The sequence below is a fragment of the Melanostigma gelatinosum genome (genome assembly GCF_949748355.1).
Source record: "Melanostigma gelatinosum genome assembly, chromosome: 16".
In the NCBI taxonomy this organism is placed as follows: Eukaryota; Metazoa; Chordata; class Actinopteri; order Perciformes; family Zoarcidae; genus Melanostigma; species Melanostigma gelatinosum.
Window position 1 is genome coordinate 18,692,808 of NC_136649.1, and position 9,744 is coordinate 18,702,551.

General features: G+C 41.5%; 1 protein-coding gene across 2 annotated transcripts; it reads right to left on the reverse strand.

The window, feature by feature from the left end:
* Positions 1-1,531: 1,531 nt before the first annotated feature.
* spint1a (serine peptidase inhibitor, Kunitz type 1 a) lies at positions 1,532-7,989 on the reverse strand. Of its 2 annotated transcripts, XM_079287259.1 has the most exons (10): positions 7,254-7,989; positions 6,683-6,840; positions 6,326-6,467; positions 4,637-4,804; positions 4,397-4,438; positions 4,156-4,287; positions 3,989-4,039; positions 3,657-3,827; positions 2,773-2,823; positions 1,532-2,542 (listed from the first exon to the last, which is right to left on the reverse strand). In XM_079287259.1, exons 1-10 carry the CDS (start codon positions 7,657-7,659, stop codon positions 2,358-2,360), a joined length of 1,506 nt encoding a protein of 501 aa, XP_079143385.1. In that variant the 5' UTR covers positions 7,660-7,989; the 3' UTR covers positions 1,532-2,357. The 2 variants fall into 2 exon arrangements, with proteins under 2 accessions (XP_079143385.1, XP_079143386.1); XM_079287260.1 differs by lacking the exon at positions 3,989-4,039.
* Positions 7,990-9,744: the final 1,755 nt, after the last annotated feature.

The window sequence follows — 9,744 nt, forward strand, 5'->3', positions numbered from 1 at the left end:
CTGTTGCTATAGGATGCATTTTGTTGTTTGGTTCACAGTTGTCACTTCCCAACAAAATAAACAAAAGTGCACAGAATGAACACTTTGTATATACTATAGTCGTATATATGTAGTTCTTTATTTTTGAGAAGGCTTGTTTTAAGATGAGCAAGAAAACTATCAATGAAAGGCCACCTGTCTTAAGACTCTGTAATTTACGAGGAGTTCTTGAATGTAACAAAGGCCCGCCTGTTTTTGACAGGCCAGTCTGTTTGGTGAGTGTCAGAGGTATTCCCACACATCTTAACATCTGGCCTGCATAGTTTGGTCATTTCGTTCGGTATTAGACAGTTTCAAAATGACTTAAACAAACGATTGTTTTCTCTTTAAGGTTTCTTTACTTCCACTCGTGGACGAATATGTTTCCAATCCAATGACAGGCGTGTGAAAGGACGCAACCAATTGTAACTCTGCCAATTACATTTATGACGGTCAGGTCAGTCGACTGGGGGTCTCACAAAGGATGGCTTCAGTGAATCAATTGGGTGGTTGCTAATTTATGTGTGGATGATTAAATAGAGAGGGGCTCGTTTGCTTTGCACAACCCCCTCTCTGCCCCAATAAAGGCTGTGAAGAAAGCAATATGCTGGACGACTTCACTGAAAGAGTCAACACAATTGTGTTGTGAAAATGCAGCTCCTATTGTCACAGATAGGCTACAGTCTTATAAAATGAACTCGCTCCAGTAGGCCTACAATGTGCAGCTTTATTTCCTCAAAGCTGCGCTATCCCAATGATTCTAATTCAGAAAATGATTTCAAAATCAAAGAAATAGTTTGTGTAGCCCATATTAAACTGATGTATCTGCACAGTGCTGCTGAGTTGAATAATAAATAATAAACCAATGTCGCCACCTGCTGGTAATAAAGAACAATGTCTCTGCCATGTGTGTAGGTATCACTGGATTATACATCTAGAAAGAATGGCATTTGGATTTTACAGTGCATGATCATTTGTTATTCAGAGATGCACTCTATTACGTGTATAAGTGTAATATGTTGTGTACTGTAGAATGTCATAATACAAGATCACAGAGATTATAGTCACTATATGGCTCTTAGACGCCATTGTTGTGTCCTCAGAGGCTGCAGTTTAAAGAGCAGGTTCGGTTTAGTCAAACCCTGTCTTTAGAGATCACCTAACTGCCACCAGGGGTCGCTGCATCTGAAGATTAAACTTGCTGTGGATGGTTCACAGTACAAGGGGAGCTTTGAATTGTATTCATGTGATTGATCACAAATGGTGTGATCTTTATATTAAGGTAATTATGGCAACAGACTATAAATAGAGAGAAGTATTATTCTAGGTACAAAATGTTCAATAATATAATTAAATATTCTGTAAAAGCTTAACCTGAAATAAAAAATGCAACCGGCGTATTATCTGGCCGATGAGGAGATTGGACAGTACCTGTGTTACAGAAAGAAATGGAGGTTGGTTAAAAAGTCAGAAAAAACCCCACTCCCAAGTATATTTTGATTTCATATATTTATTTAGCATAAACAATATGATACTGCTAAAGTTACAGAAACCTATATAATGTCATGTACAAACGCACAGCAAGGAGTATTTCTAAAGGTATTAATGAGTATTATTTAATGAAGGCATTGTGCTCGTTCTGAAAACATGTCTGAAAAATCAGTGACAAAATAACTTTCTCAAGTAAAACATTACTTTCTCAAAACTCGTAAGATTATGTACAACATTACGCGAGTATGTGTAATCCAAGGTAACAATGGTTTATAAACAGGATAAAAATACATTTGACAGAGTGAAGAAGCAGACGGGGCAGGATTTTAGGAAGCTGAAGGCATCTCCTTATACCATTACATATCCACAGCTCTTTAAAGGGACGTATGGGAAGCTAGACTTTTATGTAACGGACCAATGTGGACCGAGTGACAATTCAGGATCCAACTGTTGAAATGACTTTCTTTCATGAAGAGCTGTTCACTAAGAACAATCAGATGCAAATAAAACAAAAGTAGAAAATATTTAGGAATTTAACCTGATCCAATGACATCCAAACGAATGACAATCCTTCAATTCTAACCTGAGTACGAACTGATATCCAACCACTCATTTTAACAGGCCACTGCATTAAAAACAAGCTAAAAGTCAAAATATAACCCGTCACATTTCATCATCACTGAAGACGTTCTGCCTTCTATGTACATCACCCGTACGAAATAAAAACACATCCCCTCCAGCATTCAAACTCAGTCAATGGACATGGTTTGTTCAGTGTACAACATACTGTCTCTAACAACCAGTGTAACTCACAACCAAAATGGTGGTCAAGGGTGCGGACTGAAGGATCATATGGGCTTGGTGGTGGTGTTGTAGACCAGGCGCTCTCTGTCCTCCAAGCTGACCGGCACAGTGTTGACGGGCACACGCTGGTGCTGCGAGGACTTCTTCTTTCCCTTCATGAGGCAGTACACCAGGAGGCATAGTAAGACGAAGATAGCGACGCCCAAGAGGGCAGCTATAGCTACAATACCTGTTAAATAAATGAAAACACATTTTAAAAAGGCAATTGCGCCACAAAAGAAAATGGTGCTCTCGGCAACTTGGTGAACTGGAAAAGTGCTCTGGAGGAGACTGAAGCTTTGACAATACCGCTGAATAAAAATGAAGTCAAAGCTGATGGAGCTGCATAGTTTTTTTAAAGGGAGGTATTATTTAAACTTCTTTTGTAGTCTCGAATGAAACAATAAAAGGAAAACATACCTGTATTGCCTTCAGTCACTCTTTTACCAGGTCTTGCAAACACGTCCTTTTCTGAAATAAAGATAAAGATGGATATGGTTTTAGACTTCTTATGTTGTCTGTGACAGAAACAAAACCTGAAAAAAGTTTCTGAAACAGAAATCTGGACTCTTGCTGTGCGGGGAAATAATACATGTAATAATATTTATGGCCACTTGGAGGCAGCGGAAACAAGCCATGAACACAACACTGCCTGACTTTTAAAGAGGACTCCAGTGTTTTCGCATTACCCTCTAAAACATTGTAGAACTCACAATGGACAGTGACAATAACAATAAAAGACGAATTGTGAAAATTGAGGCAGCTCGTCTTTTATTCCTTTTTTAAAGTATTTTATTCTTCTTCCTTGGCAAAACCTGGCGCCTACTTTAACCACAATGCAAAGTGAATGCAGAGAGTTCGTTGAGGTGTGTTCAGCTGCCTACTGGGACTGAACATGATGCCAATGAGAGCGGTGAGATTAAATCAAACAGTAAAATCCGGTTTCCTATTACGTGTAGTCATTCCCCCCCCCCCCCCCCCCCATTTATTGAAATTTAAGCAGTGTGCAAAATACAAGGGGGCTTGGACCCCCCGAGAACTCTTGATGATTGAGACCCCCTGAAAGCCTAAACAGCTAAGTTATAAGGGGGTCTTCAAATTGAAAACATTTATTCACAAATAATAATAGTAAGTGCGAGAAAACGTGCGAGTAACTATCACATTTTAAAATGTTGTAGTAGTATATCTGGGATGTGCAGTATTCTGTGATTTTGTACAATGTATATATCTTAGTTGTACAAAAAAGCTGTTATTCTACCAGCGCGCACATATCTGTAAAAATCTTAACGTTAGTAACGACCCACCTGTTACCCCACGGCAATATTTAACACAGGCCTCCTTGGAGTCAAATCTGTTGTCATTTCCGTGGCAGCCACCGTAGTTGAAGCGGAAGCAGCTCTTTTGGATGGGGTCGTAGTACCACCTGGTGAGACTGTCCCTGCAGTTTCCGGTGTCAGGAAGCTCTGTGCAGTGCACTGTGAACGACAATAAGCGGGCAGGTGAGGTGAGACTCTAGGTAGTCGAGTATTAACAGATGGCAAGCGCGTACAGTCACAACAAATTCTAAGTGACAAAAATCATCACGCCCAAAGGTTTGGAAAGCATAAACAACAAAAAAATAATAAAAACAAAGCACCTTTTTGTTCATTCACTGGAATCGTCTGCAGAATCCTAAAAGCCTTGCTCACTAATAAGCACACAGGACATCATTTAAATTAGAATATCTTTCATGGAATTTTTTTTTTATATATTTGCATGAGCCTGTATGTTAAATGACGCCGAGTTTGAACAGTCACTGCTCACATTGCTCGCACGTCTGCTCATCTGAGCCGTCGCTACACTGTGGAGTCGAGTCGCATTCCAGACCCGGAGGCAAACAGCAGCCGTTCGCACAGGTGAATTCCCCTTCTGCACATGGAGCGCCGCATTTTTCTTCTGTGGCCCACAAACACAAGAGGGAATTGTCCCCTTTACAATATCAACCGTTTAACGGAGTAGAGGAGATTGTGTCAGAAGGTTAAAATACTTGGCAGAGTTCACCTACCTTGAGGAATCGGCAAACCTCTGCCGGATTTACCACCTTTTTCTGAAAGAAAAACAACCAAATTAGATTAAAATTCAATCACTTGTTGAAAATGAATTGAAGACTCAAGGAAGTTACTGGCCTAGCGAAGAGGGGGTCTCGTACATAACCCCCACCCCCAAAAAAAGTAAAAAGGTGTTGTTTTGTTTTGTTCAGATTGAACCAAGATACTTCAAGTATAAAAGCTCATAGCACAGATACCTAAGCCGGAGCAGGCGTTGACGCACTCGTCCTTGGTGATATAGTTGTTTAAATTCTCATTGCAGCCCCCAAATGTGAACTCCTCACACCGTTCAGAGGCGGCATTGTAATGCCAGCGAGGGTAGGCTCCACGACACCACCCGACCTTCTTCGGAGCCATACAGTGGTCTGGTGGGCAACAAAATAAAGGATTAGGTTGGATTCACAGTTCATAATAGTCACTTGAGTAAGTAAGAAGTTCCTCCACTACTGTGAGAAATATAAGTTTGAGAGTTCATGATATAATCGAAATATAGTTATGAATGATCAAAGTTGTCTTGTGTAGTCCAGGACAGTAATCGCCCCAAAGGCTGGAGAGAACAGATTTGACGTATAAGTCGACTTCATGAGGCCCATAACAATGTAACACTTGCGATCGTCTCACCACTTCCTACTTTCGTCTCATGAGCAGAGAGACACATAATTACACGTGCAGCCGTCTTTGATAGAGGGACGAGAAAGAGTTGCAGTGTTTCCTGTAGACACTGAGGTTAGAGAAGGCAACAAAAGTTGTCTGCGTGCGGTCTATGATACATAGTCGAAGTCTAACCAGAGTGCTCACGTGCATGAGTCATTTCAACACATTACATGCCGACTGCAGAATTAAAACCAGGAACTGTAAGTTACACCTTCATCACCAAGGCCTCATGTCTGATTGTCCTTCATGAAAGGGTTTAGTTGGTATTCAATCCATTCATTCATTATTGTGGTGTAAATGTGGCAGCATTGACATGTGTCTCTGCCCAGCCCGTGCATACTCCACCAACTACTCACACTATTCAGGACACAGGCTGTTAATCAGCAACTGAGCCACTGAAAGGTTAAAAGTGTTTTCTTGTCCTTCAGTCGATCGACCAACAAGCTGAAAACATATACAGCCATGAGTCTAAAGAACACTTGAATGAGAAATCTTGTCGTCGATACGGAGGAGGATTACAGAGGTGGTTGAAATGTTGTTTGTGTAACACGAGCTGAAACCAGACAGACAGGTTTTGATGAGTCGGGGGTGGAGAGAGAGGTACGGTACCAGGACAGCAGTAAAAGCCAACTGCACTACTCACTTCCGTTTACGGGAGAAACTAAATGTGCCAAGAGAGCTTCACCGCGGCTATCTATGTCGTCTTCAAAGGGAAGCGACACCGATACTCGATGTGATAAAAACAGATTGCTTTTACTAAAACGTCTTGCCACAACATGGATGACTTTATTCCGTATTTCTGTGTTTTCCGATGAACAGTTTCACCCTCACAGGAGACTAATCTGGTCTAATCTTCGAATAACCTGAGCTTTTCTCTCTCCATCGTCACGCTGTTTTGTCGGTTCCATAGGAATTAGGCGAGCATGCTGTGACATGTTTGATCAGCAACTACCAACCAAACCGCAAACAATGCATTGAGTTCCTTTGAAAATGAAACTCCTTAAACTAAAATACTCAGCAATGATATAACACCAGTCACAACCGGTTTTTTTTTTTTTTGATTTGATTGTGTAAATAACACCATATCAATAATTTGACTAAAATGTAAAGGTTTATGGATTTTAACAAACCAAGAACCATCCTCTCTCAACCTTAGAAAACTATGACTAAAAGAGATGTCCTTTATCAATGAATATGTTCAAATCGTGCTGAGGCTCAGTCCAGGTACTCACGCTCAGACTGCTCAGGAGTCAGGACCAGCACGGTCACCTTGGTTGAGTCTGCCTGGCCGATGGAGTCTGTGACCGTTAGCTGGAACTTGTACACCCCAGACGTCAGATTGGACACGATAATCTGGTCGTCATAGGTGGTTTTCTACACGCCGTGAATAGACAGGGTTTTCTTATTATCCACAAATATGATCGGTTGACTTTCAATGTAGCGACGGACACAAACAAATAGCATTACACTGGACATTTATAAGGAATATCAGACACACAGAAGCAGGATTACTAACAGTTCAAGAGTATGTCAAACTCTCACAAAGAACTTAGGCGAGATCGTGTTTGCTTTACTGTGTGTTTACTCACCTCAATGACAGCATAAGGATAACTGGTGAGCATTTGCCACTTGTAAGATACAATCCCCAGGTCATCTTTGCTCTGAAAGCCGTTCAACGTCACGATGTCCTGAGGCTGGACTACAACATCCTGGCCTCCATCGGCCACCGGGGGTTGGTCGCCTTCATCTGGAGAGAGACCATGGGACAGGTGAGTAGATATTACAGATCCAAATACAGTTGGAGTCACACCTGGACTGACAGGAAACCTAAATCTATACTCTGGCCATAACGACCTGGCGTGTGTGAACATGCATACTGAGGGTTTCTGCCATGAGCATGTGGACTCACAAATCCACATTACAAAGTGTTTTTAAAAAGGTTGTTAAGAAATGATCTGACCCCCTGAAAATGAGCCCTAGAGGACAATTTACACGTTACAGTTGTTTCTCTTTGTAGATGTAAGCCCAAAGGAGGACTGTAGGACATAATGACTATATTCATCACACTATATGATCCCTTTCATAATGTAAGGAGCCCAAACTGTAACATGCATCTCTATATGGATATTTTTTATTTAAAAAAGAAAGTTTTCGTCTTACTTGGGGAAACATCCACTGCAAGATGGCTCTCATAAACGGAGTCCAGCATGTAATTGATGTATCCCGTCTTCCTGACAAAGCGGCAGGCGTACTTCTTCTTGTACAGACAGTCGAATAGAAAGCAGGAGCTGACCCTGCCTTCCTCGGCTCCTCTCTCCATGAAGGCGACATTGCACTTCGGCTCTTTGCAGCAGGAGGCCACGCAGTCCTTGGATCGATCCAGAGCAGGCGACGAAAGGAACGTCGCTCCGTCTTTCACGGAGTCGTCGAGATCGAGGACAAAATCCTCCTGACCTTTCTTGAATCGGGCGATGCACGTCTCACCAAGCTGGCCGCAAGTGGAGTCGAGTAGCGCGAGGAGCAGGAGCGCACACGCGCCCCACTGCCCTTTAAGGGGTAAAGTCATGTTATACGTCCTGTGAAGATCTCCACACAAATTTAAAAACAATTTAAAAAAATCCAGAGATCGCCTGTTACGACAGTCGCGAATAAAAACACCAACAACAAAGGCAGTATTTTTTTCTCCAATGAATTGTTAGGCCGCAAAGTGGCAAAACGCGTTGCTTCTTCTCTCAAATCAACCTTCAGCTCCTGCTACGCATCCAGAAAACGGGTCAAAGCTTTCACAGACGCTCTCCGGGCAGATGTGATCCTTTCCTACTCTCAAACTCACACGGTTGATGTCGACAAAAAAAAAAAACCCTGAGCGATCGACGACATGGCCCAGGTTGACTCACCTGAGACATACAGGAAGTGAAATTCCACTCGCGAGATGCCACTCCCTTCTGGCTGTTGAAATGATCGCAAAACAAAACAAGGACAGCGCTTTGTGTGAGTGTGAATGTAAAGCACTGTACTGTTAACACATGAAGTCATTTACCACATTAGGATTGTTTCATATTGTCACAGGGGGGGGTATGGCCTTTTGTAGAGATTGAACTGCTCGCACACACTCTTCTTGTTCAGCTTGTCCTTCCTTATCTTTTCACTGACATGAATTCAGAACATGTGTGCTTTTTGATGAACGTTTTTCTCTGGAACGAACTTACATTTCTTTAACGTGTAACTGTGACGCACTCGAGAGCCCAGGTTTTGTGTTTTTTTTAAATTGTTGATAAACTTTTGATTTGTGTCCCCCAGACACTGGGACAACTTTCATCTTTTTAGGGAGTGCACTTCAGGTAATTTACGAACTTCTACAATGAGCAACGAACTCGTCTAATTTAGATTTTGTCATCATGGAATTCCCCCATGAAAAAGTAGTCCTTTAGTCCTTTAAACATAGTGTACAATATACTTACTAAATACAATATGATCATGTTGAATTATGTAAATTTATTATTGACTTTAGTATTAGTATACATTCTCTTTATATCATAACCCTTATTAATGTTTAAAAATAAAATAAAGTATTCTATGTGTGACAGAAATGAAATGCAATCACATGTTGCATCATAAAAAAAACATAAAACCATCAATAAGGTAAAAAACAACAACAATCAAATGCACATAAATTAAAGAATAGCGACAAGAGAAGCGTAAAACCTGGTGGTTATATGAGCTGCTTCATACGAACAAATATGTCCAGTGGTCAGACAAGAAAGTGAGTCTTGTAAAACGTCCTCTCTTTCTGTGTCCTTGACTTCATCTGTCAAATTCTCACGCTTTATTCCAGAAGGTGGCAGTATGATCCCATCTACAGCTGAAGAAGCAGCTGAAGGTCAACACTTCAAAATGTTTTTTTCTCAAAACATTGTAAAACGTGTTTTCTGGCAGATTTTTTCCCCACATAGTACAATCATTAACACATCTAATGATTCAACCTAACATAGACCCGCAGTCACCTTATCGCAATTGGTACTGATGATGCATGCAGTGAGTCACCCAATTCCAGTATGTGATGAGTCATGAAGTCAGCGATTTAGACTACAGGAAGCAGGAAACGGTTGTTAAAATTATGAAATGCAGCTGAACGATTGGGACTCAAACATAACTTCAGACATATTTAGCAGCAGGATAGCGGATATTTGAAAAAAAAAAACCCGTAGCATCCATAAAGTCTACAGCTTCCTGCCAATGAGATCTTACATCTTCATCAAACAGTGAAGATAAAACACAAAAGGTCAAGCTCATCTACTGGCCCTGCTTTCCATCTCTCCCCCATAGAAAGCATCACCTGGTCAGGTACAGAGTGAGAAGGCCTTACACAGGTCTCTCTGGTGCATGTCCCCCCCCCCCCCTCTCTTTTTTTAGACAACCCGACCGTGCAGAGCCAAGCAGCATAAGAAGAGATGAATGAATTTGTTTGTCTGGAAAGGTGAGCTGCTGTAGAAGCACTCAATAATTCAGTGTTTGTAACAGACGGTGCATCAGTGGGTGAACACGCGCATGCTACGGCTGATTGATAGTCCCTGCCAAAACAAAAAACTGAACCCCATTATTCATATCGTAATAGGATCTGTGGAAACTCTGCAGCCCATTAGCTCCGTGG